This window comes from Amblyomma mixtum, chromosome 3 (genome assembly GCF_055824585.1).
Source record: "Amblyomma mixtum isolate Tamu chromosome 3, ASM5582458v1, whole genome shotgun sequence".
In the NCBI taxonomy this organism is placed as follows: domain Eukaryota; kingdom Metazoa; phylum Arthropoda; class Arachnida; order Ixodida; family Ixodidae; genus Amblyomma; species Amblyomma mixtum.
Genome location: NC_143014.1, coordinates 218,450,768 through 218,478,476, shown reverse-complemented (window position 1 = coordinate 218,478,476; position 27,709 = coordinate 218,450,768). Strand labels below are relative to the sequence as shown.

The 27,709-nt window shown below is 45.2% G+C and overlaps 2 protein-coding genes across 3 annotated transcripts in view; both read left to right on the top strand.

Moving 5' to 3' along the window:
* Positions 1–19,040, top strand: part of LOC149353707 (nose resistant to fluoxetine protein 6-like) — a 34,133-nt gene extending 15,093 nt beyond the window's left edge. Inside the window, exons 6-15 of the mRNA XM_089577392.1 lie at positions 72–248; positions 988–1,081; positions 3,410–3,496; positions 5,237–5,402; positions 10,712–10,794; positions 10,907–11,029; positions 11,991–12,111; positions 12,954–13,143; positions 15,027–15,169; positions 16,462–19,040. Coding sequence (XP_089433518.1) covers positions 72–248; positions 988–1,081; positions 3,410–3,496; positions 5,237–5,402; positions 10,712–10,794; positions 10,907–11,029; positions 11,991–12,111; positions 12,954–13,143; positions 15,027–15,169; positions 16,462–16,707 — 1,430 coding nt within the window. The 3' untranslated portion in view covers positions 16,708–19,040. The remainder of the gene's footprint in view (positions 1–71; positions 249–987; positions 1,082–3,409; positions 3,497–5,236; positions 5,403–10,711; positions 10,795–10,906; positions 11,030–11,990; positions 12,112–12,953; positions 13,144–15,026; positions 15,170–16,461) is intronic.
* A 5,052-nt stretch (positions 19,041–24,092) lies between these two features.
* Positions 24,093–27,709, top strand: part of LOC149353706 (uncharacterized) — a 42,618-nt gene continuing 39,001 nt past the window's right edge. The window contains exon 1 of one of the 2 annotated variants that reach the window (XM_089582747.1): positions 24,093–24,228. The gene's annotated coding sequence lies outside the window, so the exon portion shown is untranslated. Of the gene's footprint in view, positions 24,280–27,709 lie in introns of both variants that reach the window. The other variant, XM_089582748.1, reaches the window with a different exon arrangement.

Below are 27,709 nucleotides of genomic sequence, written 5' to 3'. Positions count from 1 at the left end.
TCCACCAAAGGAACATACAGCGAATCAAGAAACCACTCTTCTCTGATACTTTTTTCCTTATTTTTCCACAGGGAAGGTCATCCGTCTGCTAACTTCGTTTTCCGTGGTAAGGAACACGCAGCACATAGTCCGCCTCGACGAAAAGAGCTCTGACGACAAGAACTTTACTTTCATGAATGGCATGCGCTTCCTTAGCATTGCCTGGATTATACTGGGCCACGTCTACGGAGGAATGACAGACACTCTAGGTGAGTATTCATGGTTTCTATTCGGCAACCCTAAAGGCACCTGTCGCAGCCCATTGCTCTCGGACGCTTCCGAAGCAGAGAAATGATCTGAGTTTGCGAAATTACGAAGTTCCATTTAAACAGATCGGCTCGTGTAACCAGTGGTGAAGTGAAATTACTGATTGATATATTTTCGCCCATGTGCCAAAGCAGCATTTTGAGCTTTGACTGTCGCCGTCTTACGATTAATTTCGACCAAGTGGATTTTTAACTTGCCTGATATCCCAATGCAAAGGCGTTTTAGGATTTCACTTTTACCGAAATACATTCGCCACGGCAGTTTAATTACAATCCTTATGACCTAAACAGTGTGCATACACTGCTCATTTTAGTGATAATGTTTCTCTGACTGTTGTGTGTGCGCTGCTACTGAGCGCATGAACGCATGCATGAGGATAATTAATGCAGGCGCTACATTCATTCGCTAATATGTGATATCGGCACGAAAAGTGAATGTACCACGTAAGCGCGATTAAAATTATATTGCAGGAAAACTTAACACTGCAGTCAAGAAATCACGAACGCGACAAGCGTTGTCTACCACACATACCAACGGACTAAAACGTTTGGGCAACGCCAGGTTTCAAAAAATAAAATTGTTATTTCTCTCTCATAGTCAATTCACTATTTCTGCTGATTGTACAAACCTCTGTCGCATAACAGTGAGCGAACTATGCAATCTCTACACCTATATTTCCAGCGGGAAGAACGAACATGTTTTTCTTTTTCGACTATTGGCCTGGAGGGATCCTTCCAGCTGGCTTCCTCTCTGTGGACACTTTTCTTTTTTTGAGGTAGGCCATTTCCGGCATAGTTCTATCCGCGGTGCCAATGGTTATTTGAGAACAAAGAGCGCTGTCAAAGCTAACCTTAACAAAAACACGTGAACTTATCATGCGTTTGAACAAACTGCACTGAAGTCCTCTTGCTCTCATGCAAGTTTTAGTGTTGCAAAACTTTTTTGAGGTCTCTGTGACTACTCGCGCAGAAAAAGAGAGAATTGAACTGTCCCCGTGTTATCACTTCGACATTTTGAGGGATCGGTCCTTCAATGGACTCAGATTGATCACCAATTGGTTGAAGCACCGGAAGCGGCTGTGACCCTCACCTGCGACGAAAAGTGGTTTGGTGCGTCTGCGTCCGCAGTGTCCGTGTGTTTCGTAAACCGTGGTTTAGAACTAACTGTAGAACGCGTTCAGAAACATCATTTTATGCGCTGAATAAACCATCATCATGATAAAATCGCCGGGAAATATGATCTCGCTCGTCAGAAAGGATAATGAAGTTTGTGACCGTTCCATTTGATCGCAGCTGCTACGAAACAGCGGTGACATCTAAGTGGCCTGGCCGCAGGGAGTAAATGTTTCACGACTGGTGCGCTTCCGAGACCATCGAATTTTAGTCCCAACTAGAGCATCGGAGGCCATACAGCAAGAAATATGGTCTCCGAAACTGGCGGGTATCTGTAGCGACGCGCACATAACTGCGTTCAAAACAGGTACAACTACGTTCCGAGCTCTACCTGTTGTACGGCACATGCAGTTGCGGTGTTTAAGTCATTCGCTCAGCACTTCGAGCAAATCAATTCCTCAAGAGATCGAAACTGGAGTTTGTGCCCAGCTTTCGTCAGCAGGAAGCGAGGCTCAATTTTAATCTTCGTGACCGCTGTGTAGTTTGTCTCACGACCGGAAACATAGCCTGAATTCTCCCCTGTTTGAAGCATGGCAGGAAAGAATGGATTTAATTTATTTCATCTGATCACGCAATCAGATGAAAATATATCTCGTGATAGGCGGACCAAAAGTAACCGTCAAAACTAATTAACCTGCTGAGTAATCGAACAATGTACGGCAGGTTGCTGCTTTAAAGACTGTTCTCGCAGAGCGACACTAATTTCGCACTATGTGTGAAAACAAGCAAAGTTATAAACAAGAACACTTCGTATCTTCGTAAGTGTTCAACCTTTCCCTTTAGTAAACAATCTGTCACACAATCTCGTCATGGTGTGCTCATGTTCGCATCGTATACGTCGTCACTTGGTCCGAGAGAAGGTGAGCTAGGGCTTCCGCAGCGGTTTTAACGCTCAGTTTTCAAAGTCAAAGAAATGTATTAATCACGGCACTAATGGTTGCCTCTTTAAGTTGCATTTAGTTTTTACAAGCAGTCCATTAAAGACCGATGTAATCACAGGCCTTTACATGGCCTGCAATAGAAACAGTCTTCTTCGACTGCCTCTATACCTTAAGGTCTCATTCGTTTGAGTGTGAAAATTATGCTGCTTAGGTTTTCCTGTTTTTGATGTGTGCTTTCTGTGAAGTGTCTTCGTAATTGTTCCAATACCGTGCGTGAGTTAAAACTCAAATAGCGCCATAATTTGCAACCGCGCACAACGCCTAGAAAGGATGGGTGCCTGAGTGCATTAACTAATATGCAAACTAAAAATGAGTTGTTATTTATATACAGCATGAAAGGGGAACTCCAAAACACGTACGCACACAGCGCTGTGTTTGCGTGTGCGTGCGCGTGTGTGTGTGTGTGTGTGCGTGCGCGTGTGCGCGTGTGCGTGCGTGCGTGTGTGTGTGTGTGTGTGTGCGTGTGTGCGCGTGTGCGTGCGTGCGTGTGTGTGTGTGTGTGTGTGTGTGTGTGTGTGTGTGTGTGTGTGTGTGTGTGTGTGTGTGTGTGTGTGTGTGTGTGTGTGTGTGTGTGCGTGCGTGCGTGCGTGCGTGCGTGCGTGCGTGCGTGCGCGATCTGTACAAGTTGTTCAAGCCTGTCCAAGCAGGCACGTTATTTAAACTAATTGAGTCGGGACCTTGAAAGGCATATTCTTTGTACTATGACTGCCGTGCTCGTAATGACCCACGTCATAAAAAAAAGCAAGTACTAAGAGGTTTTGGGAAGTTCGTTTGGTTTTGGGAATTTTTGGTTTTGGGAAGTTCGGTTTGCGTCAGCCTTCTATCAAAAAAGGTAAAATCCTAACTGGCGTACAATCATTCTCCATTTGAGCTGGGATCAAAACCCAAGAAAAAATTAGTCCATAACCACCACTCGCTTCAAGACTCGTTGAAACATAGTGTTTCGTTTGACTGGACGCATTTAATATTTACTTTTTTTTTTAATTTCAGCGGGTTTCTCCTGGCTAACGCAATCTTCAAACTTAAAAAGCACCCAGCGCTGATTGCAGCCGTCGCGACTGTGCGCCGATATATCCGGTGAGTGTTTTCCGCGTGTGAATACCGCACTTTGATGGGCACTTTGTGTGAACCAAATCCATAGGCCTTGTACACCATGTGGAACGATGAAACGCCGTACAAGTTCGCTGCTATGTATAAAAGCAGAAAAATTAATGGCAGTTCCCCCATTGTATTAAAATGACCGACGCAAGCTGGACCACTTGGTGCCTTTGCAACTGTTGCTGATCATCCGCATTACCACGGCCGCAACCCCACTGATTTTTTTTTTTTTGAGGCTCTGGCCTGCACCATACGAGCAGGGTTCAGAGCATGGCGGTAAGCTTGGCTGCGTCCTTGTCCCTCTCGCAATATGACTGTTGCTCTGCGTCCCCACTGAAGGCTGTATTATAACTGCAGCTGCTTTTATGACACAGAGAGGATGCCGCGCCGCGAGGAAATTGTAGGACGATTCCATGAGAGGCGTTTCAAGGCGTTTGGAGGCGTCTTTCTTTGAGCCTGCGACCAACCTGATGACGGCGAGGTTAGCACGAGACACTGGCTATCGGCGGCAGGGTGGTCATGTGATCGCAGATGCTCGATGGGGAGCTAGGCTGGGAACCTTCACCTTATTAGATAGAGCTCTATAGGTTTGATTTGGTATGATTTATTGAGGTTTAACGTACCGAAACGACTCACGCTATGAGGGGCGCCGTAGTGAAGGGCTCCGAAAATTTCAACCACCTGGGGTTCTTTAACGTGCACTGACATTGCACAGAACACGGGCCTCTAGAATTTCGCCTCCATCGAAATGGGGCTGCCGTGGCCGAGATCGAACCCGCATCTTTCGGGTCAGCAGCCGAGCGCCGTAATCACTGAGCCACTGCGGCGGTACATGCTGCGGAAGTATAGAATTGCTTCTTTTGGAAGCATATAATTACAACTTTTTAAAGCCAAAATTCTTTGCGGTCAGAAAGAAACTCAGTATCTGTCCACAGTAAAACAGAAAGAATAATTAATGCACATTCAGGCTCATAGTTCAGGTTTATCTGCGCAAGAAAAAAACAGCCAATTAGCGCCATTGCCTTGTTCTCTCAAAGTGCGCCGAGATACTACTTTGCCCGCTTTGAAGTTTCAACTTGTGTGCAGTTGTTTCGCTAATAAAGTGTCATATTTTCGCTTACAAAAGCGTAGAGATATTTTATGTGGCATCATTGCCTCCTGTGTTGTAATGGTGTGTACAAAAGAAGTTATTTTAATTTTATATACATCGCGTAAACAGTTGATACCAAGACGTGTACACACCTTACCTTAGTTGTGACTGGCTCGGCTTCCGAAGGAAAAGTATAGTATCATGTACTTTTCCAGAAGCTTGTAATGGTCTGGAGTGGCATAAGGAACCCTATTTTATAAGCTGTCTTTTTTCTGTTGTTCATTTCGTGTTCATTCGGTCCTGTGTCGATAGCTACTCAAATACACCGCGACTTTCAAGCGTCTGGGGCAACCGAACCGTCCATTTGGTGGTTTGCGACCGGACCTCACCATTGGCTGCATATCGCAGCAAATGTTAACCAGTGGTCAGGTATGGTCGCCTGCTGCTGTCGGAACCCTGCGATGCACCTCACAAATGGCTACATATTGCATCGAATTTCAGCCAATGGTAATGTCCGGTCGCCAAACAACCCAACGGCCGGGTCCCTTGCGCCTGACGCTTGAAAAAAAAATGACTGAGACAAGAAACTTTCATGGTTTGCACTTAGTATCTTTCTGTTTTTCTTTCAGTGTGGTCGTGCCAGTCGCATTTCTTCTCGCGTGCATTCAGGTGCTTCCGCTTGCCGTGCAAGGCCCAAACACGACGAGATACTACCGTGAAATCCAGACCATGATTGAGAAGCACTGGCATCACTTCTTGCTACAAGTGTTCAATTTCAAGCACGAGTTGCATTCGGTAAGACGCCAGCAAATTTAATGGCGATAATCTCTTGCCGCATCGATGGCGGAAGACAGGGACAGTTCCGTGTGCTAGCGTGCACACCTGGAGGTTTATCTCAGTGCATTTTTCAAACATGTGGAGTAGCAAGACAGGTCTTAGACACGGTTTTAAAAATGTTACGGCTCTTCCTAAAGTACCCGAAAGAAAGAAAAGAGAATTTGATGTGTTTAGAGAAAATGCTTTAGAAAAAAGTTTAACTAGCTTATATCCTAGCTTCCACCTCGTGCTTGCTGCTGCACCTTCACTAAAACGTGAGCACTGGCCTGGGAACTAGAGCTGGTGTTTGCAAACGTGGTGCCAAGTTTAGTGCGCCTATCAGCAGCAATAACCGGCCCATGACTGGCTGGCGTTTCAGCTGTCACATCGTTGACTACTATCATAGGACAGTGGTGCTCGATTACAGTTGCCGACACTTCCTGTGTTTTAGCAGCTCAGTGCACATGATGATTTCCAGGCGTGAGCGCCAGCTCTGGTTACAAATAAACTGCACAGCTTTATTGGGGAGAAGTATGCAACTTCCTTTACAAAGCAAGAGCGCGGTCTTTATAACGAACTTCTAACTGCTAATGATGAGGGTATGGCTTTGATATGGGCACCGAAATCGTCCCACAAAACCTGCACAGAAATCTCAGTTTACACAAGCCTTTACATTCGGCTGCCATCGCAATGCAGCTGGCGTGACAACCAAGATCAAAACCGCGGACTAACAAATGCTAATTATCCGCAAAACTCTGGTGTTTCAAAGGAGCGTTGTTTATAATCTGTTCTATGGCAACGCTGAAAAAAGACATGAGTAGGGGTTAACCAAACAAATTTGGGGGTACGTTTTGTCGAAACTCTTGGCGCACAATTTATGAACAGCATGTTATCCTGGGAAACAGTGCACCAATGATGAGATGTTATTAGAACATGTTGTAAGTGTTTTCACTGTTTCTTTGCACACTGAAAACAGGTTGCCCGTATTTTCACCGGTTCATAGCGGTGTTGAAGCTTGAAGTTAAAAAAATATGTAAGCTGAGGCAGGTTTGGAAAAAAAGGGGCATATTTGCACTGCACTGGTGTTACATATAACCAGTGGTCTAGAAGCAGATGAATATATTTCCGTCATCAGTGATCTCTACTCTTGAAAGCAACTGAGGGTGGCAGAGCTTCGAATGAAAAGGCCCTGTCGAGGAAAGAAGGAATCATTGCGGTGAGCACTTTAGTACGAGCAATTATGCACAGTAAATATGCCCCCTCCTTCTAAAGCGCTGCCAAGCCGTTATAATTCTCGTAAGCTGAGAACCATGAATACAATAACAGTGTTTTCAGTTAACATTACTCTTCATGAAAATAACATCTCAGTACAGTCGAGGCCGCTTTTAACGAACCTTACGGTCACGAGGATTGCGTTTGTTGTATCAGATGTTCATAGTCATGAATCTGCCCTATTAGAGCCAGAACTTGAATTCAGAGAAGAGGTGCATTTATTTCATTAAAAAGTCCTTTCCTCACGTCTGACTCTTCACAGTGGGCCCAATCAAGCCGCTTTCTAAGCTCTCCAGCGCGGTCATGTGATCTAGGCTAAGACCCTTGCTGCGGACGAGCCGCTTTAAGGATGCGATAATACAGAAAGTAATTGAGGCGTTCACGGGAACTGGCAGTAGATCGGCATCCTTATTATCAATCATCGACGAAGTTGTGAGGATGGAGCGACGAAGGGACCGCAGCGCACCTGCACGCAAAACGTGCAGGTGCGGACATAAATAAATGAATCATGCTATTCGGTTCTAAGTGTAACCACGCCTTCCCTATCTGAAATGAAGCAACATTGTTTGTCTATGTGAAAGTGTCCTATCGTGGACTGCCGCATGCACATGCCGTAGCTGGAAACTTCAATTAGGCAACGTATGAAAAACATCGGAAGGTAATAAACAGCATGCTACGTTTATTTTGACCGCACCTATACAATATGCGCCACCCAATGGTAAGAGCTCCACCAGCGCACTGAACTCCAAATAAGGCGACCCCTCATCGCAGTTACTACGTTCTTAAATACATTTTGCGCAGAGGTAGGGCCGCATAGACCTACAAACCAGGTGGGAACTAAAGAATTGGTTAGCCGTATGCGCGCTGCCTGCCCGCGGCAGCATCGCAGAAGGCAGAGATACGATTGGTTAGGTGACGCGAACCACGTGGCCGCATGAGCCAGCTTTCATACCTCGTGACAAATACTAAAACTTCTGATATTGCTGCCATTGGGAGATCACGTGATTTTGCAGAAGTTTTGCTTTGTTGCCCCTGCCTCGCTCTTACCACGCTTCTGCTTCCACTCCAAGCCCTTCGCCCAGTGAAGCCTGTCTGCGCGCGCCTGGCCGGCGGTAGACTGCAATTTTAATGCCACCTTTTACTGTTTCTTTTAGGGCTAGACTCTTTTTTGAGGGACATCACGGGAGCTGAGAGGCGCTCTTCCGTCTCCGCGATGGCGGGAAGGGCTCGTTTTTCGACTTCGGGGGCGAGCCTGCGACGGTTGTTCCTTTCATCTCAGACGCAGCGTCAAAGCCATAATACATGTTGACTGTAACACCCAACTAATTCGTAATAAACCAGAGCTCATTATAACTTGAGCAGTTGTAAGCGAGTTGAAGTGTAATCCATTTTAGGCACCAATAACATCGGACAACGATAACCTGATTGCTCGTCACGAAAAAGGGAGCTAATGCTTTTGGTGCAGTGAAATTTTTACGAGTTCACTTCCCTATATACCATACAGTAAGGTGATGAGTGTTTTTCTCATTTAAAGTCTGCACGATGCTGGTGAGGTGGTAGCAATTCGTTTAAATTATTATCACCGAAGTTAGATGTCATGCTAATCTCAGCAGCCATTGTATACTCTCAGTAAATGAAGTGCAAACCTCAAAATAATGTCACTCAAGAACGACAGACTACCTTTAATAGTGCTCAAAATCAATACTTCAAAAAAAGAGGGTTTTCTTTTTTTTCAATAGAAAATAACGAAATCTTCAAGTTATTCGAGTAATAATGCTTCTTGCAACTAGCGCGATCTTAATTAAGCATGATAAATTTTGTGCAACGAATAGCAACAATCATAGGATTAAAAAAAAAACAAATAGCTCTAGTTCCCAGCGTCTACACGTAAAATGATGAATGATGAACAGACTAAAGCACGAAGGCATAGGACTGGCGCAAAAAGAAGCCCCTAGCGGTGTAGCCCCAAGCGTCGGGTGGCCCGACATAAATTAACCATCATCCTCATCACTCATAGGCCTGACTACGCCCACTGCAGGTCAAAGGCCTCTCCCATATCTCTACAAGTAACCCTGTCCTGTGCAAACTGCGCCACCCTATCCTCGAAAACTTCTTAATATCATCCGCCCACCTAACCCACTGCTGCACCCTGCTACGCTTGCCTTTTCTTGGAATACAGATCGTTAACCTTAACGACCATCGTTTATTTTGCCTTTGGCGTTGTATGCTCTGCCCAAGCCTATTTCTTCCTCTTGATTTCGACTAGGATTTCATTAACCCGCGCTTATTCCCTGACCGACTCTGTTCAAGGCTTTCAGTGCAGAATCAAAGAGCAAATTTTAGTGAGTAGACTGACTGTTCGGCCACACAAAAAAATTTCATTGCCCCCCAGTATAGCTCAGAGTGCCCTCAAAAGTTAAAGGCCGAAGAATAGTTGCGATATCCACAAAAAGCTGATACTTATCGTAGCTTTCGCCCCATTTAGCACCTTTGTAATGCATGTATTTTAGCGTGTGCTATCTTCGTTGTGTTGTGAGGGCCTTGTGTAGTTCCGTGTGACAGATTTAGGCAGGAAGGCAAAAAGAAAAAAGAAAAAGAAACAACGAAAAAAATTGCCTGTTACTTAACTCAGTTATTCCTGGATGTGCGTAGCAAGAGGTACGGTTAATCTTATTGTTTAGCTTGGCACGTGTCACTGTTTAGGTTTTGTTGCTACATATCGTTATGTTATGGTGACGCCAAGCATTTTCTTCTGTCGCCTTAGCTCGTTGCCTCCTCCTGGTTTAATTCCGTCATTGATCCGCGGCCCTAGCACGAGATGCCGAACTAGACGATGAACCTTGCTCATCTGAATGCACTCGCCCGACCGCTTCGTACTGAGACTCTTCTCGAGATTTGCGGCTCTTTCTTCTTCCGTTTCCTTGGTTCGCTGCCTCCTCTTTGTTTCGTTCCGTCGACGAATCCAGGCTTCTTTCAGTCTCTCCAACTAACTTTACAAGTCTGTCGACGAACCCTACCGAGCTGCCCCTTCTATATATACGATGCAACGCTGGCTCCTCCTCTGTTGTTGCAACGCGGTTTCACCGACTCCTCCTCTGACGTCATGACGGCTGGTGCGGTGCGCGGCGCTGCCAGCTGCGGTGGTTGCTAGGCAACGACCGGACCTCGGGGGTGTGGCCACTGGTCCCAGCGAAATGGCGAGAATATGGCCAATGAAGCTCTCGCTACAAAAAAAAAAACGAAATGCCCATCAGGAGATAGTGCAAGTGCCAGCGGCCGCTGCATGTGCATTTCGCATAGCGACGAAAGTAAAGCGAGTCTTGTGCACGGATGGTAGTTATATGATGCGGTGCGATACCTACCTCTGCAGCAGAAAACGTCCCATACACACCTCTAGCTCGAAAAATTATCGTGACACTGCTCAACTTTGTGAAGCCTCCCACGGCCCCACGTTGGCCACTTTGAACAACGCAAAGAAAACTCCCTTATTTTGCTATTCCCCTACGCTCCTGTACCGATAGCGCCACATATTGTAAACGTCTCTAATGTTTAAAAAAATTAGTTCACATGCACAAACAGTGTTGTGACAGTCACCACACGGCTTGAGCCTGAGGCGCCCTCAGGCGCCCACGTAAACATAAACTTGCTCGATATGAAAGTGCCGTAAAGAAAGTAAACTCGTTGAGTGGGTATCTAAAAAGAATTTTTCAACGAAATGCAATTTCTCGTGCGTTTTTTTCCATGCATTACTTCCCTACGTTCGTACGCATTTCTTAGGGCTATTAACGACGGACGATAACAACTCGCCCAGACTGCCCTTTAACGGGCTTCAAAAGGCACTTCAGTGCGTGCAGTATACGTGTTCAATGAGTAAGCGCTTAGCACAGACAGCCCCGAACCGACGTTAAAGGAGACCAGCGGTCTGCTAGCAGAGCATTTTGTTTCTGCGCTCATGTGCTTTCTCTTGGGTAAATCCACCCCTTCAATTTTTTTTTCCTTTTTTCTTCTCTACGCAGATAGCGTTGGTTCATATCTGGTACGTTTCCGCAGACTTCCAGCTATTTCTCGTATCCTTGGCGGTCCTCCTAATATTCAGGTGGTAAGTGATCTTTTGCTACTTTTCCCCAAACGGCTGTTACCCATCTAGTTGGACGTGTAGTGCATCTGCAGAGACTTTCGCGGCATCCTTAAAGGAAACCTTTCAAATGCAGGTCTAAATTTTGGTGCGGCGCAGCGTTCTTCGTGTTGTCGGTGCTCAGCTGCGTAGTGTCCACGTTGCAAGTGCACAACACTGACCTACCTCCATTCATCGTCGCAATGACAGAAAATTTCATGTGAGTATTACCAAGGCGAATGTCTACCGTGCAGCAACGCCCCGTGTGTGTGCCGCCCTGCGCGATGCGCATTTCATCACGCGACTTCACGCGAGAACAGAAGACGACCGCGAATATATCTGGAAGGAACTGCGGGTACTTCCGCGTGTGTCATGAGGCAGCTACTTCCTTGGTAACATAATGTGTATTTGAAAGCTTGACCGAAGCAGCACCTCAAAAGCATTATTCTTCGCCGCAATTTTTTTTTAAGCCCTATTCTTTGCTTGAAGAAAATCACGTTCACTTGAAGGAAGAGTTGATGTGGCTGCTATCGTAATGTACAGTGGCTTCCCCGAAGTTGTGCTTTAAAGCGAAAGCCATCGATGAACTTCCTTCGAAGACAGTCGTTGTGGTTAGGAATGATAGATGGTCCTCCCCAAAAAATGGCGTTGCATCAGCCCTCGTCTAGCTACCGGCGGTTCGTTATTCAAAAATGAGAGAACAGAAAGCAGTGAAAAAATGGGGAAACAGTAAAAAAATTTAACAACGTAAATGGCTGACTCGAGAAGCGTGTGCTGCTGTCAAAACGTGACGCCATGCGCGATGTACATGGAAAAGGAATCAGTGCATGCCAGGCCTTTAGGAGCTACCGTATTCAAATTTGAACCTCGCAATGTTTTGAGGAGAGTGCAGAGCGTGGCGAGCCAGTTCGTCATTATGGAATGTGCAGCGCTTGCAGATGACGAACGGACAGTGTCTGACGAATTGCATAATACACATAAGCTGAAAGCCGGATCTGGAACTCTACATGCTATTATGTAGTGAGATAAGTTGCCCAGACGATAAATTCAGCTTCCATAAACGAACGGAACATTTAGTTTGACTTCCTCCTTTCAACGAGCTTAATATGAAGGAATTAACCGAAGTCGAGCGCATGCGTTTTCTTTATTTTCTGACTCAGTGCACTTTTTTTGCCTTACAGCACAGCAAGAGAAATATTGAACAATTACTACGTGCAACCGTTTTACCACGCCGTGTGCTTTTTTGCTGGCTGCATCACTTGGCTGCTAAAGGACAGCTTCGATAGCCGGCCATTCTCGAAGGTGACGAAACGCAGTCTTTTTTTTCTTCGTGTCTCGCAAAAGACGCCGTCGGCTTCCTGAACTCAGCTAGCCAAGATAATATATAAATTATTTAGTTGAAGTTAACTGATGGCGTTCATCGGTACACTACACGCCATCCCCCACACCCCCCAAAAAATGAATGTCTGGCACAGTTTTCTTCCCCTTACTTGCAGAGCTCTTGCACCTTTTGCTGCAAAGCGAGGCTACTATACAGTGCAGGCAGGCTTTTCACGGCGGATTTAACAGTTTATCCTTTGCAGCTGGCCTGGCAGAGTCAGCAGAAATTACGACAAACGCAGTGGGGAAGCATGGAATATGGCATTCCTCGATTCATGCTATGAAACACTTGTTGCTAACTATGTTCTAACCTCTGGAAGTTATTTCTTAAGTAGCTTTTCATTGACTGGCACCAATCTCACTTACGAAATAATCAGCCAAACTGAACCTTTGAGTGCATGCTGGTTTTCTGCTCTAGGCAGCTGCCCCTCATGGTCTTTAAAAACGCTCTTTTTTGAGACATTTAAATATGTTTTTCCTAAATTTAATAGCATCCATTGCACTTCTGTTCACTGTTGCGAGCTGCTTTATTATTTATTACAGATTAAAGCCTCTCGCATCTTTTTGTATGAGTTTGAAGCAAATATAGCTTTGTCTAAATTTAGCACTTAATGAATCGCCTTGTACAAAAAAGGGAATTATGGCTTTGACGAACAAGTCTTTATAAATATATTCAACTGACGCATGCTAAAGCCACCTGATGCTTTCTATATGCAAGTGTTGTCTGTTTTATACTTGTCGGGTTTCTTTTTCTTTGCGCACAGGCAGCAACCATAATCTGCTGGATTATGAGTATAGGCTGTGGGCTAACGTGCGTGTTCATCAAGGTTCCCTGGTACCAGGAGAAAGACCCAACAGGCGAAGTGGGAAAACTCTGCATGGCGTTCTTTGACAGAATACTGTGGGCTGTCTGTTTAACTTGGATCACCTTGACATGCTCTACGAAGCGTGGAGGTACGACTCAGTTTGGAAGAAAGCATGGCCTCGCTCCGTTATATTCAAACTACTGACTTAAGGTGGTGGCCAAGTAATCAAATACCATCCGCCAGTGCATGTGCGCAAGAGACTTGTCTGAGGCTCCTCACGACGCGCTCACTCACTGATTTAGTCAAGAGCGAGAGGTTTTTCCTCCAAACGTGGAACTGATAGGATTGTGTGTAAGTACACAGCAGCGTTAACAAGAACCGATTTCTTTGCGTTGTAGCAAGAACCGTGGTTTCTTCTTTGACAGAGGCCATTTCTCATGAATTGATGACTCGAATTCATAGAGGCGATTGCGACTCTGCACGAATTAAGCACGAATTAAGCACGTTAAGTGGGAAGTGTAATCGTTCGATCCCTATTGGGGAAATTAGATACCACACTTCTCCTTGCAGCGCAGTCAGATTTGACAGCAAGCGCCAGTGGCTTGCATTGTGCATTGCTGAAATTATCTCGAAAGTCAATAAGACGTGTGTGGTAGAGAAATCGCAGTGTCAGTTTATATAACTGTCCTTGTTGGCACAATCATATCGGTGTCTTCGGGATACTACCGGCAATGAGGGATATAGAGAAGGTATATCCTGGCCCTCCTGCCCAAGATGTAATTCTCATGCAAAGTTAGACCGTTGAGGAGCCTTCTGTATAATTAATTAGCTATTCTCGTGTTCATTTACATTAACGTGTGATTCCGAAAACACGGCAATCATTTTTGCTGCACACAGGCAGGTACTCATCTTTTCGAGTGTAGCCTAAACGCATGTGGGGGCATTGCTCGCATATCTTTTACAAGAGTAAATCGCAGAGGAATGGTCGCCTCTGAATAAAGTGTGAAATAAATGTCCGCCTATTTTTACGCAGACTACCCGTACATTGCGCGGAAAATCTTTGATGAGTATGTGGCTCCCTGCCTGAGTGTTTTTGTGTGTGCGCGAGAGAGGTTCGTAGAAAGGGCTTCACGATATAATTCGATTGCTTTCATATGAGAACCTGAAGCTCTATAATAACAGAGCGTCTGACAACTCAAAAACCGGTTCATAATATGCCCTGAAGTTTCAAATATGAGCTGCTGGTGTGCTTAAATGTGGCACATGACAACCGTTGCGGTTGAAATGTTTTGGACCCTCAAGTTCGTGAAATTTAAAGTATTGTTAAGGATGCGTCAGTTTAACAAAATAGGATGCGGTTTTTGTGTTTCAGTGCTTTTTTATAATGCACCAAGCGCCAAGGCGGAAAATTAAGTTCGTTCAATAGCTTACAGTGATAAAAATATGGGCTCCTATATGCGCTCATCTCACAATGTCTCTATAGCACCCTCAGTCACTTGCTGCTCATGGAGTAATTTTAACTGCGGGGTGCTTTGTATACTGCCAGCGAAGCAAAGTGTAATGAATGCGATAATATTTAAATCACCAAAATTGTATGCAATCATTACTTTTGATTGCTTTTGTGTCCAAATTTTTATTAGTATGAAGGTACCATACATTTTTTTGTAGTTACAGATCTTTGTCTAAGAATTATCAGTTCTCTTGAACCTGCAAGCTCTCGAACCAGCATTCCATTGATCGAACGATTGATTCATTGACTGACAGTGGATGATCGTGTCATTGATTCACTGACGCGCTCTTCTTAGCTAATAGAGTTTTTCACCTCAATCAGTCGAAACTAATATACTCTACAATTCCTTAGAGTTTTTCCAATTTTTTATATTGTTAATGTGTCACTTACGCAGGTTTGTTACAGATGCCTGATGGTTTTACAGTTCGATTTTTTAAATTTCGATGCAAAAGTAAAACGATGTGGCGTTTTCTGGTTCGAAATTGCTCGCACATGCATGTTTACCATATGCATCGTTATAGGGATCTTGGACTCCTTTCTGAGCTGGAAAGGATTTGAGCCATTGAGCAAGCTTGCCTTCGCCGTCTACCTTGTGCACATGCCCCTCTACGATCTCATGAATCACTACGCAAGAGAGCGCACCTACTTCTCACACTTCAGCCTGGTAAGTCTCAAAAGTCCCACCTTTATTGCTGTAGACGAACGCGTGTAAAACACGATGTATCAATTCATCGTGACGAGTAAACACAGGGGTGTTACGTTGAGCAGCAAATATCTTACGCTAACACATTAGTAATAATCGAAAAACATCGCAACGGCACAAGTACATGATTTTTAGACTAAGGCTACCTACGTACAGGGTGGCCAACCGTGCATTCCTTGGTTAAACACCCGGCCTTTCCTTTATTCTCTCTCTCTCTGTATGTTGCCGAAGCCAAAACGTTTGTGCTCAGTCCACTCGGAGCCATATCCTCTTCAAAAACAGTGATTCTTTAAGCAACTCTAAGATATACTGGGCGTTCTTCACGGATATAAATTGAGCCGCCGAAGACGTATAGCGGAACACAGCAAGGATACACGCATTGTCAGTAAAAACACACCATAGGCCTCTTAAACCCGCTATAGCAGGCTCTTCATGGTTTATTCTTTGCGGCGGTTTAACGTCCCAGAGTGACTCAGGCTATGAGGGACGCTGAGTGAAGGGCTCCGGAAATTTCGACCACCTGGGGTTGTTTAAAGTGCACTGACACCGCACAGTACACGAGCGTGTAGAATTTCGCCTCCATCGAAATTCGACCGCCGCGGCCGGGATCGAACCGGCGTCTTTCGGGTCAGCAGCCGAGCGCCATAACCACTGAGCCACCGGGGCGGCCAGAAATAGAAGACTGTGTTTCACAGTTCAGAAACGAAATAAATATCGACTAAAGAATAAAGCTGGGCTAGCTGGTGCTGGGAAACTGGCTGCGACATGTTAACAGCGCGAATAAAACAGTGGACAGAGACAGAGAAGCAGCGTGAATCCCGTCTGCTTCGTTGTCTCTGTCCGGTGTTTTATTCGTGCTAGTTAACATGACGCAGCCAGAAATAACAGTCATAACGTTTCGCATTATAATAAATAAAGAAAGCACGAACAGTGGGCTGCTCTAAATTATTGAAAGGACAGTGTTTCAGACTTACCGGATCAGATCTTTAACGTACTTGCATTCCATGCTCTCATTTTATCTGCACTTATCAAGTTTAATTCGCATGTGCGCTGAAACTGGTTCTTCCTTTTTTTTAATTGTGTTCTCACGGCGCCTCTCTCGCTAAAACACTTTTCTATTCGCAAATCCAACGAGCTTTTGCAAGTACGAAAGGCACGAGCACTGAGTCCAGCAAACATTTAGAATTAATTTTGAATCTGCAGAGGTGCACATGTGTTTCTAAGAATGTTCGTGAAAACATTTCTCTGCCCAGGTGACACAATTCTTCAGCGTTCTGCTGTGGAGCTACTTCCTGGGTTACCTGCTGTCAATTTCGTGCGAAGCACCACTGGGCCACATCGACCGGTTTTTGTTCAACGCGCGGAGAAAGCCTTCCCAGGACATCGACCAAAAACAGGCCGATGGCGTCTTGATGGAAGAGAAGAAGCACAGCTTTTTCGTGATTACGAGCAATGGGATTTTCCGTAGACGGGAGGAGGAATCGAAGGACATTGAATGATCATAACTGACTAGTAACGAAGCATAACGCCAGATGTTGCAAGAATCCCTACTTGCACAGCAAGAATGCCAAGCATTTAAGAGTGCTATTAATATAGGTAGCAGTATTGCCACTGCAGCATTGTTACTTTCACATGGATAGAAGGCACCTAGATAATGCAATTCAACGATGTCTGACGTAAGTATGTTGGAAGAATAACGCCTTTAATCAGGTTTATTTAAACTTGTAGAATCACTTGCCGCAGGCGTTTCGTCGGGGCCATGGCTCAACAGTTGGCGCACCCCACGTTGAGGAATTCAGCGATAGGAAGAAAGTATATTTGCTTTCGTCGGCTCCGCACCATCCCATCCTCATAAGTGTTGTCACATTCGCTTTATCTAACGTTTGCCCCGCGTCTGTGACGGGCATTGTATGAAAAATTGAATTCAGAGTATGCATTCTCACTCGTCGCTAAGAATTTTTGTGATTAGTTAATCAGCATTTTATTGCCTCTTAGCTTAGGCACAAATATCATCAGCTACTCTCACGAGCTTCCCGCTGAGCCAAGCTCTGGGACCGCCAGTCAAAGCAGGTTCATCGTGTCTTTGTGGCAAAGTCTCGCAATTTTGGCGCGGTGAACGCCGAAAGTGCTCATACCAAAACCAATTTGCGGCCCTGAAGCTATCCATGTCTGGTCCGTATAAAGACACAAGGACGATGGAAATATTATGCGTCCCCAACACTCTTATTGTGCAGTGCCTATAAAGGCATCCATTGACCCCAGAACTGCGGCCAAATGTTGCAGCAGCTTTTGTTTTCTCGTACCTGCGCATTCTCAAGATGCAGTAAAAAAAAAATTAATTGCCGGTCGCTTAACTCAGTTATGCCTGGATGTGCGTAGCGAGAGGTACGGTTAATTTTATTTTTAGCGTGGTTATCTCTACGGTTACATCTTTATCGTTTAGCTTGGTAAGTCTCAGTGTTGTGTTCGATACGCTGAGCATGTTCTTCTTCTGTCCCTGGAGCTCGTTGCCTCCTCCTGGTTTAATTCCGTCGTTGATCCCTTGGCCTGGCACGAGATGCCGAACTAAACGACGAACCACCCTCATCTGAATCCACTCGCCAGGCTGCTTCGTGCTTACGACGCTTCTCGAGGCGTGCGACTCGTTCTTCCTCTGTCTCCTCGGCTCGCTGCCTCCTCTTGGTTTCGTTCCGACGACGAACCCTGGCTTCTTTCAGTCTCTCCGACTCACTTTTCATATCTGGCAATGAATCCCACCGAGCGGCCCCTTCTGTATATAAGATGCAACGCCGGCTCCTCCTCTGTTGTTGCAACGCGGTTTCACCGGCTCCTCCTCTGACGTCATGACAGATGGCGCGGCAAGTGGCGCTGCCAACTGCGGCGGTTGCTAAGCAACGGCTCAGCTCACGGTGTGGCCGCTGGCCACAGCGAAACGGCGAGAATACGGACAAAGTCGCTGTCGCTATAAAACAGCTGTTGTGAAAGCCAGCGTATACGTGGGGAATCCTCATCTGCACCTCTATAGAATCCAAGAGCCTGTTTCGGCGGCGCTCGCGCTTAGTATATGTCACACTGGCGCAGGGAAGCGAAAAGCACCTGCTCTTTCAGGGAAATCTCAGTGCATTTCATAAACGTCTCCTGTAATGCCACCGAGAGCGTCCAGTTCATTATCGCCCTCGACTTACTCGCCTCACACGCAAGCGTGTTATCCTACAACGCTTCATTTTGGTTGCCGTATATGGGGTTATTATTCCTTTTCGCAATATTATTGCGTTTGTGCTCCCATCTTATATCTTTAGGACGAAGCGCCTTCAAATACCACACATCGTATGTGCGGCTGTTTTTCACCTGAACGTTTGTGCGCCCGATGTTGTAGTTCGGCGTCCTTGGGCTCGCTAAATAGATTCCACCTCTGTCACTCTTTTCCGTTTTTTATTTTAGGCGCTACTTCCCTAAGACTACGCAGGAGATTCTGCCTTACGTTTAGCTTGTCATGCACGTGTTTTTACAATGAATTTCAAGCATGTTGCACCGTCGATTTATCCACAGTAAGTCGCTGAGTTCTTCAAGTGATGCTCGCCGCTTGTCATGACAAACTCTTCGCTCAGTTTCAAAAATTTGTCAGGTGCCTTACAAGCTAAATTTAAGCCTTTCTAAGGGAGAACCAAACGAATGGTAAGCATCGGAGCCAGTTGTATGCCTTAAAGAACAAAAGCGCTGGCACACAATTCAGGATCATTTGTTGTTCAGAACCGCTTCGGAAACTACCGTCGCGCCATTCTAGCGATCATTGCACTTCACCAATGTACATATGTCATGTTCTTTGAATAAATGTCCCCTTTTCATTGTTTGTTTTTTTGTTTTTCTCAGTCATTTCATTTATCCCCCTGGTGTCACTATGCCAAGCCATGCACTATTGCGCATTTGATATTTGTGACGCCGATTGCTCATCTTTAAAATAGAGCATCATCTCCGCTGAGACCCTCACGCGTGACTGCATGTAACAAGCAGCATTTACGCCACGTGCTCTGTAACGGGACACCATAGTTCAGAGGGCTCTGGATTTATTTTGATCACCTGACGCTCTGTAACCCACACATGCACAAAACGAGACAGGGCGTTTTTGGATTGCAAAACCAGCACACATGTTGGACAATGAAATGCAGGGTCAGATGAAGGAACTTGCAATTCCTTGATCTGATCCTCGGGGATCTTCCTGTGGCAGACACTTTCCGGTTGTCCATTCCTCCGCTCTCGCTGTGGCAGGTGGCGTTTCGCTCTGCTGCTACCTGCCACGGTTGCGAGGTGACATGTTACGCCGACTACATCGACTACGCCGACAACGACGACTACGGCGCGGAATCCATGAACGGGCGCCTATGAGCAGCGCTCTAAAATCACCCGGTTATCTAGTTCCATTGCACATGCAATGCCTTCTCCCCGACTGAGTCTGTGTGAGTCTATTTCTAGAGGCGAAGTTCATACTCCAAAGCCGAATTCTGGAGCACACATAATTATTCATTTGTTCTCTCTACTGGTGTATCGTGCTGTGTTCATTGTGTTGTGCTGAAATTTATTCCAGTCTGTTGTGCTCAATTTCGTCTTGATGCACTCTACTGCGCTTACCGTATTACGAGGAGCATAGGCTCGAAGAACGCCTTTTCGAAGCCGTCTCTATGCCATTTGCAGATCATGCAGCTTTGCGTAATTCTGACTGTCCCGATAAGCTGCGCAGTCCGCACTTTGGAGCTCCGCACTGAGCGTCGATCCACGCGTCTTATCCCGGTTATCCTAGCATGCGCGTCTTGTCAGAGTGAACTTCGCGCTCTCACCTTCCTGTTTATGGTGCTCTGCGAGACGGCGCAGTCTCTTTTTTACGAGCTTGGGTCACCGCTCTCACGTATGCGCGTCGCCTACTGTCCCGCTTTACACCCGCGTCGACACGAGCGCTAGCCAGCTGAGATGGCACAATCCGTGCGTAAGAATGTAATGCCTATGATTTAAATAACAGTACTGTGGAGGTTGGAATTATCCAGGGTTGTAAAGCAGGGTAATGATTATCTTGAAATTTTAAGTGGGCATTTACTCGGTATTTTATATTAAGAAAGGAGACGTCAAGGGCTTGAAAAATTACAGACCGATCAGCTTAGTGTCTGTTGCTGCACAGTATCTACAAAATTAATCGCTAATGAAATCAGGAGAACATTAGTCATCAATAAATCAAATGACTAGGCAGGCTTTTGTAAAGGCTAGTCGTCAGTACACAATTATCACGCTGTCAGTCAGTTGTTAGAGGAGTGCGCAGAATATAACCAAACCACACATGTAGACGTCATATATTACGATAAGGCATCTGACTCCGTCATGAGGGCATTACAGGATTAGGGTGTAGATAAGCATTATGTAAAAATACTGGAAAATGTTTATAACACGGGCAGAGCCACCGTAGTCCTCCTTGAAGTCAGCAATAAAATTTGAATAAGGGTGGTTGTGAGCCAGGGAGACACGATCTCTATATTCCTATTCACTGTTTGTTTACCGGATGCATTCAGAGGCCTGGACTGGGAACAGTTGGGGATAATAATTAATGGAGATTACCTTAGTAACCTGCCATTCATTAACTAAATTTCCTTACTAAGTCATTCAGGGGATAGGTTGCCAAGCATGATAAATGACTCTCGAAGGCAAAGCAGAACGGTGAGTCCAAAATTAATATCCAGAAATTGAAGTGGTGTTCAATAGAAACGGCAAGAGACAGCCGTTTACAATTAGTAGCGGGGAGCAGAAAATGGTCACGGAATACGTCTACTTAGGGTACGTAGTGACCGCAGATATGGACCACGAGAGTGAAATAACTAGAAGAATAAGAATAGGAAGGAGCGCATTTGGCAGGCTCTCTCAGATTATGAGAGGTAGTTTAGCAATATTCCACAAAAAAAATGTATATAACACCTGTATTTTACCGGTGCTCACCTATAGCGCAGAAACGTGGGGGCGAACGAAAAGGCTTCAACTTTAATTGACGACAACACCGCGAGCTATGGAAAGGAAAATGACAGGTGTAACGCTAAGAGACAGTAAGAGAGCGGAGTGGTTCAGGGAACGAACGCAAGTAAATGACATTCTTACCAAAATCAAGAAGAAATGGGCTTGGGCAGGGCGTCTAATGCGAAGGCAGGATAACCGACTGTCTTTAAAGGCAACGGATTGGATCCCAAAAGAAGAAAGCGTAGCAAAGGGCGACAGAAAGTTATGTGGGTGGATGAGATTAAGACGTTTGCGGGGATTGGGGGGCCGCAGCTGGCAAAAGACAAGGTTATTTGAAGAGATATGTTAGAGGCCTTTGTCCTGCAGTTGTTGTAGTCAGGCTGATGATGATGATGATGAAACCCTATGTTTCATCAGAACACATTTGGCTTGGGAACGCTCAGAACACATTTGGCTTGGGATAAAACGGGAAACTTCGCACTGCTTTATGGCAGCTCCACGCATAGCAACACAGCTGCGTAAATGCAATCCATAAATTGTGTCGCCTGATATTACCGCATTTCACAGGATGACTCTTGAAGTGAATTCCAGTATACGGCTTAGAAACCCCGTTGCCTGGTTACTTTTCGAAAAAGAAGGTATACGCCCACCGCTAACTGCGTGGCGCGACATAAAACACCTAGTCCTAGTATTTGAGGATGCACTGCCTTAGATGCCTTAGAAGCCCACGTGTCAAGGAGGCGGAAAAAAGGTAACTTTTGGTCTGCGTGTAATTTTCGGTGTTGGGATTCCGGAGTTGCCGGGTTCGATCCCAGCCGCGGCGGCTGGCCCCCGTGTGCTGTGCGATGTCAGTGTAAGTTAGAGATCACCAGGGTGTCTAAATTATTCCGGAACACTCCACTACCGCACCTATTTCGCTCTTTCTTCTTTCACTCCCACCTTCCTCCCATCGCTTGCGGCATGATTCGGGCGTCCAGCGAAAAATGTGAGACAATTACTTCACCTTTCCTTTCCTCAAAAACCAATTTTCGATTCCTTCCTCTATTTCTGCAAAAAAAAAAAAGAAGCCTAGCAATGCTTTGGGAAGGTGTTCTATATTAACCAAGTACCACTCAGTAAACATGGAAGTCGGCTTGTGCCGATAGAGTATCCTGTTGTAATCACAAAAGGACCACGCTTCCCCCCACCCAAAAAAGGGAGCATGTTTAAGCTAGAGAAAGCAAAAAAACAACAACACGAAATACATGTGTCGCCATCCCCGGCCTTTTTCGCAAGGAAAATGATTGCATGCACATCGATTTTCAGGACGGGGTTCCCAGAGGCTACGCTAATCCACCACTAACTTCATGACGGTGGAAACCCGTTGTTTTCGGCAAAGGCGTCGCAAGTCTGAATCAACAAAAGAAAAGGTTTCTTAATCCATTTTTTCTTCAATAAATATGTCTTTTCCGGCCAGACATTGGTCTAGAAAGCCAGAAATACCAATCAATTTTAGCTCAGAACAGTAATTCGATCGAGTTGACCTCACTGTCTCTTTAAGACATGGAATAACAATTTTCTCTTTGGGATAAATAAACGTATTAAGCTAAATACTTCCCATATTTGTAGCAGCCCTTGCGTTCAGCACTGAATACTAAGCTGGAGACCACGTCGTCGCACTGAACGAACTTAAAAGACTCGGAAATTTTGTGCAGTGCTTCTTTCACACTACAATCAGAACTGTATTTTTTGTAAGTACACTTTGATAACGTAGAAATTTGAGCTCACCTCCTCTGTTCGGTTTAAAGATATGTCGTCCCCAATATAGTTATTCGCTTCTTTTTTGAACAAACAGAATTTTTTATCTGCTCACGAGAAGGGTGCCATAAGCCAGTTCTTAAAATTCAACGAAATACAGCGCCATTTTTATCTTCAATATTGTTTTCACACATTGCAATATAGTGGCAATTTAAATAGCATGAAAGAAGTAAAAAACATACATGGTCATAAAGTACAGACGTTTACCTACGAGACAATAATATTTTGTGCCATATTACCTTAGATTACAAGGTTTTTAGCATAGTTCTAGGATTCGCGTATAGTTTTTGCTCTTTTGATTTTAGATAGTCGCACCTTCTATGGAATTATAGAGTATTTGTTTTTTGTAGTCTCCATTAACTATATGTCTGCAGTTTTCATCCGAAAGCGTATTCGTTGTGAGCCCTTCCGTAAGCTTTATTCAGCATTCTGCTAAATTGGGAAGTTCTGGTTTTCTGTGATTAAATTATTAACGTTGTAAGGTTCAGTAGTAAGGAAATGTAGCATATATAGAGTACCACATGAATTTGCGTACCATAGTGAAGTCATAAATGAGAAAGATCAAAAAACATATGGAGGAGGAGGGAGCGCGAAGGTGGCAGTTCTGTTTTTATGACTCGGGAGTGAGTCACGATAAATACCCTTGCAAACTTTGAAAACATCACTGATAGAAAACGCAGTGTCAGCAAGGGAACCATTTGGATTACTGGGCTTTGTGAGTGAAATAATTATTCCCAGTCGATGAAGATTTTCCGGTCGGCTTTGCGAAGTCAGAGAGAGGACGTACGACTAAGGGTGATTCAGTTTCCTGCCTTGTCCGACGTTTTGCCTGTACAGCCACAAAACGCCTCCTGCGCACACAAGACGGGTACCCCACACCTGGGCAACACCCACGACCGCGAGCTATGTGCGCAGCGACGTGCGCCTCGTGCCTCACTCGACGCGCTGGACGGGGCATCAAAACGCACTCCTCGCTTTTGGCCTGCCCCTCAGTCGGACTTGCTGGGAAGATAAGAGGAGGCAAAACAGCTTGTTACGATAAGGCATGAAAGGGGGCGAGGGGAAGCCTTCGCGAGAGAGGTGCGCTTGATAAACAACCTAGGTAGGGCCGAAATATGCTGCCTTCCGTGGCGCATTCATTGTTTGGGTCACCGAGCGAGCATTGCGAGTGGGATTCCCAGGACGCGTCGCTGTTTCGGAGGATAGTGACCTCTCGCCTTTCCACGAGTTGCATGGTGCGTAGAAAGAGACTCGTTACGCGTTGTAGTGAAGTGGTTTATTATTTGGTAAGTGAGCATCATTTTGATCTTCTAGTCGACTTCTGAAACAGTTTTGCCATCCACAAGAAGAACTATTAGTGAAGGAGATTGCTTTCCTACGTCAAACGAAAGCACTCTCCCGAGTTCGGCTCGTTAACCTTTGGACCGTGCGTTCTGTGACGCGCTATATTCGTCGCTGTGTCGGAAATGAAGCATTGTCGCCATTGATGAAGACATGTTATCTCATCGCTCGTTTTCTGCTTTGGACTATGCAATTGTTTTTTTTTTGTCAGCTCGAGCTAGGTACGCCGAATAAAGACACTGCCTCTTCTGCACCCTTGCTGGTTTCTGAAGTAAACTGGTTTATCTTGATCTCGTTTCTGTGCCAAACAATTGACTGATACGTATATAGTACGATTGAGACGTTTTGAAGATGCTGCTTTTATGTACTTAAACAGTGACAGCCACAAATCAACAATTAATGATCTGATGACGAATGCAGGCTGCTAAATGTGCGTATTCACTTTTCTAGCGTTTTTTGTGGCTTGTACGTCCATAAGGCACCTTTTTTTCGCATCGACCAAAAGTTCTTCAATTTGTCAGCTTCAATAACGACAAACTTCTTAAGTGTGATTATTCCCATGAATGTAAGCAAAAACTTTCCAGGCGTACGTCCAACAGCCCCTACTCTATTACTTCTCTCTGTACTCTGTGCGACGGGATTCTATGCCCGACAACTTCTTATGGCAACTTATATGGGTATATATGCATTTTTATTTCACTCGACGTTTCGATCGGAGAACCGTTCTTTTTCATGAGTCCCTTGAAAAAGATCGGTCCTCCGATCGAAACGTGGAGCCAGATAGACTATACTTCGCTATATATTCTTTTAAGCAGTCAAGCACTTCATGCTCTCGCAATCCATATATATATATATATATATATATATATATATATATATATATATATATATATATATATATATATATATATATATATATATATATGTATGTATGTATATATATATATATATACCAAGTACGTTTATCTTATTGTGCTATATATATATATATATATATATATATATATATATATATATAGCACAATAAGATAAACGTACTTGGTTGCTAGAAAAAGACAGGCCGAGACGTCGACTCCCAATAAATGTTTACTTAAAAGAACCGTTTCTCAATTTCGCATTTATATATATATATATATATATATATATATATATATATATATATATATATATATATATATATATATATATATATATATATATATATATGTAGGGTCTGTCCTGAAAGTAATGCGACAAGTCGCGGTGTGGCGCGTGCATGCGCTAGATCGGAAAGCCGCTTATGGGGAAAGGAGGGGGAACATTCAGCTTCACAATGCAAAGCCCTCAGTTGGCTTCGACCAGGTCAAGCGAGTGGACGTGTTCAAACGTATGTTGGTTGGTTTATGGGGTTAAACATCCCAAAGCGACTAAGGCTATGAGAGACGCCGTAGTGGAGGGCTCCGGAAATTTCGACCACCTGGGGATCTTTAACGTGCACTGACATCGCACAGTACACGGGTGTTCAAACGTGTACCCCTGTTTCTTCTCTGCGTCGAGGAAAACATGGAACAGCACGGCGCGGTGAAGCTTTGCAATAAAGTGAATAAATCACCGAAGGAGACATTTTACAGCACGTGGTAATGATGCAATTTCCAGATCACAAGGGTTCCAATGGCACAAAGCATTTACAAATGGCCGTGAAGACGTTCAGGACCACACAGTCAACGTCACCGTCCGTAACCGTCATCGACGGGTGCCCGGACCGTTGCTCGTCGTGAACGTCGACACAACCGTTTGTAAATGCTTTGTGCCATTAGAAAACGCAATCTGGACATCGCATCGTTCCCACATGCTGTCTTGATCACGTTGATTGACTCGGTAGGTGACTTACTCAGTTTATTGCAAAGCTTCACCGCGTAGCGCTGTTCCAACGATCGCTCCATGGTTTCCTCGACGCAGCGACGAAACATGGGTACACGCTCGAAGACGTCCACTCGCTTCGCCTGCTCGCCGCCAACTAAGCTCGTTGTATTGTGAAGCTGAAGGCTTCCCCTCCTTCCTCCAAAAGCTCTTTCCCAATACTAGTGCATGCACGCGTCACGCCGCGACTTATATATATATATATATATATATATATATATACTATAGATGCATATCTCAATAAAATGAAAATCTCGGACAATCTCATTGCAGAGTCAAAACACTAGGGAGTTTTTAGAGGAGGAGGGGGGGGGGTGCCATAAGGGTCTTAGAATGAACAGCCAACTTGGAAGGCTGCTTAGAGCACCCCTCTAGATTAAAAAAATAAATGGAAAAGACGCCAGGTGCACTTTCACTATACAGGTGACGCTGGCTCCTAAGCTACATACCTGATGCCTTTTACGGCGACCGCCTTTAGTGGAGGGGAAACACAGCGGGTGCGCTAGTGTTCGCGTGTCTATGTCCGGGACTCCCGAAGCGTAGAGCCGATATGAGGCGTTATGAGAACTTGTGAGGAAAGGAAAGGCGCCGCGATTGTCTCACTCTCGGTGGAAGCAACCCACCCACAACCCGCAACGTAAAGAAGGGAAGAAGGAGAGAGTGAAAGGTTTGGTTTGGTTTATTGGGGTTTAACGTCCCAAAGCGACTGAGGCTATGAGAGACGCTGTAGTGAAGGGCTCCGGCAATTTCGACCACCTGGGGTTCTTTAACGTGCACCGACATCGCACAGCACACGAGCCTCTAGAATTTCGCCTTAATTGAAATTCAGCCGCCGCGGCCGGGATCGAACCCGCGTCTTTCGGGTCAGCAGCCGAGCGACGTAACCACCGAGCCACCGCGGCGGGGCGGAGAGAGTGAAAGATTGAAGATAAGAAAGTAGGTGCCGTAATGGAGGCCTCAGGATTACTTTCGACCACCTGTGGTCCCTTGACATGCATTGGCATCGCACAGCAACACGGGCGTCTTTTACATTTCGCATCCATTTAAACGCGGCCGCCGCGGTCGGAATTCGGTTCCGAGTCTTCGAATGACGTAGAAAACGCTCCCACGAAGGTAGCGAGTTTGGATTAAAAACCAACCAGGAACAATTAATCTATCGCTCATCGGTGACTTTGCGTTGGGAAAAGGTGATGATTCTCTAAATTTAGATCTACACTTTGGTTATCATGAGCCTATTATATTTGCTGTGCGGTCATAAATTTCAAGTAGTGATGGATATTGCGTTTTGCCTGTGTAACTGTGTGTAGGCTTTGTGCAACCAGAGCTTACAGCAGAGGGTACGGTAAAGGGCTCAGCAGAGCTTACGCGCCTCGGCAGTCGCCGGTGTTCCTTGCAATGATATGGCAAGGAACTGCAATTTTTTAATCACACTCTACAGGGCAGACATATAATATAAGCGGGGAGTGACCATTCTAT